The 1,454-nt window shown below is 56.2% G+C and overlaps 1 protein-coding gene across 1 annotated transcript in view; it reads right to left on the bottom strand.

Moving 5' to 3' along the window:
* Positions 1-1,454, bottom strand: part of NKD2 (naked cuticle homolog 2) — a 6,028-nt gene that overhangs the window by 2,217 nt on the left and 2,357 nt on the right. Inside the window, exon 5 of the mRNA XM_008059057.1 lies at positions 1,037-1,184. Within this exon, the coding sequence (XP_008057248.1) occupies positions 1,037-1,184 (148 nt within the window). The remainder of the gene's footprint in view (positions 1-1,036; positions 1,185-1,454) is intronic.

The following is a 1,454-nucleotide window of genomic DNA, read 5'->3' as shown; positions in this document are numbered from 1 at the left end:
CCCTCGATCCGGCGCGGCGCGCCCACTCATTCACGCACGGCTGGGAGCGGTGCGCGCTCTCACCTGTCCATGCGTTCACGCGTTCGCTCCCCATGCCTCCGTTCGCTCATTAACTTCATTCACATGAGCGCAGCGACTCGTTTGCCCGCACGTTCTTTCGCTCACTCGTGCACTCGTTCACTCCCCGTGAATTACTGACTTGCTCTCCCAGTCCGTTCACTCACTCACCGTGCATTCTTTCTCTCGCTCCGTGTGTTGGCTCGCTCTCCTGTCCCTTCATTCACTCGCTCATGAATGCGCTGGCTCGCCTAGCCACTCATTCGTTCGCTCGCTCACGCATTCATTCCTCACTCAGTGTCTTGCCTCACACACCTGGTCTTTGGCACACTCGTTCGTTAATGCGCTGACTCGCTCGCCTATCGCTCACCCTCCCGCTCTTTGATATACTGACTCACCCTCCCGTTCATTCGTTCACCTTCATTCACTGTGCACTCAGTCACTCGCTCATTCACGTATTGCCTCGCCCTCCCGTGCATTCGCTCACTCACTCCTTAGTGTCTTGACTCACTCACCTATCCATTCATTCGTGGATCTCACCCACTCACTCCTTAATGCATTGACTCACCAGTCCATCCACTCATTCATTCACTCATGCATCCACTCTTGTATTAATATGTTCACTCAGCTATCCACCATTCGTTAATTCATTCCCTCACCTGTGCATTCACTTATTCATTCAACCACTCATTAATGTATGCCCATTCCTTCCCTCACCCACTCATTCGTTCATTTGTTCGATCCCTCCTCACTCACCCAATGCAGTCACTCATCAATCCGTTCACGCGTTCATTCATTCTCACTCATGCATCCATTCATTCATTCATTCATTGAATGATTCTTCGCCCTCTCGATCCATTCACTCTGCCATCTCTCATTCATCCACTCCTCACTCCCCCACTCCTCTCTCCACCCACCAGCACACAGTCGGACCTCCCGCAGGGTGCCAGGCCAGCTTGGCACACCCAGACTGGCTCACCCTGACCGGCAGGAGGCCCCTCCTTCCTCCTGCTCGAGGGCTCGGGGCTGACGGTCAGCTTCACACGAAGGGTCTTGCTCCTGCTGGAGCAGTGGTTGACAGAGGTGTCCACAACCTCGTAGATGGTGTGCATGAGGCTGGACATGTCCTGGGGCCGACACCAGTGTCACGGCAGCAGCAGACTTCAGAGGAGACGCTGCCGGGCCCCTTCCCCGCTAGGAAACACCCACCATGGGCTCCCACACTGGATCTGCTTGGCATTCCAGCAGGCTTGGGGCCGATAGGCGCTGACCTCAGCGCCTCAGTCCTATTCCCCGCAGCCCTGCATGTGCCCCAGGCCCCTCAGGTGGCCCTACTGTTGTGGGAATTGCAGCTGCTGTGGGGCCACACTTGGCCAGGAACCGGGCAGATGGTGGCT

Source organism: Carlito syrichta, unplaced genomic scaffold, assembly GCF_000164805.1.
Source record: "Carlito syrichta isolate Samal-C Ts95f unplaced genomic scaffold, Tarsius_syrichta-2.0.1 Scaffold303679, whole genome shotgun sequence".
NCBI lineage: Eukaryota > Metazoa > Chordata > Mammalia > Primates > Tarsiidae > Carlito > Carlito syrichta.
Note: the sequence above shows the minus strand (reverse complement) of the source record. Positions and strands in the feature narration are given on the sequence as shown.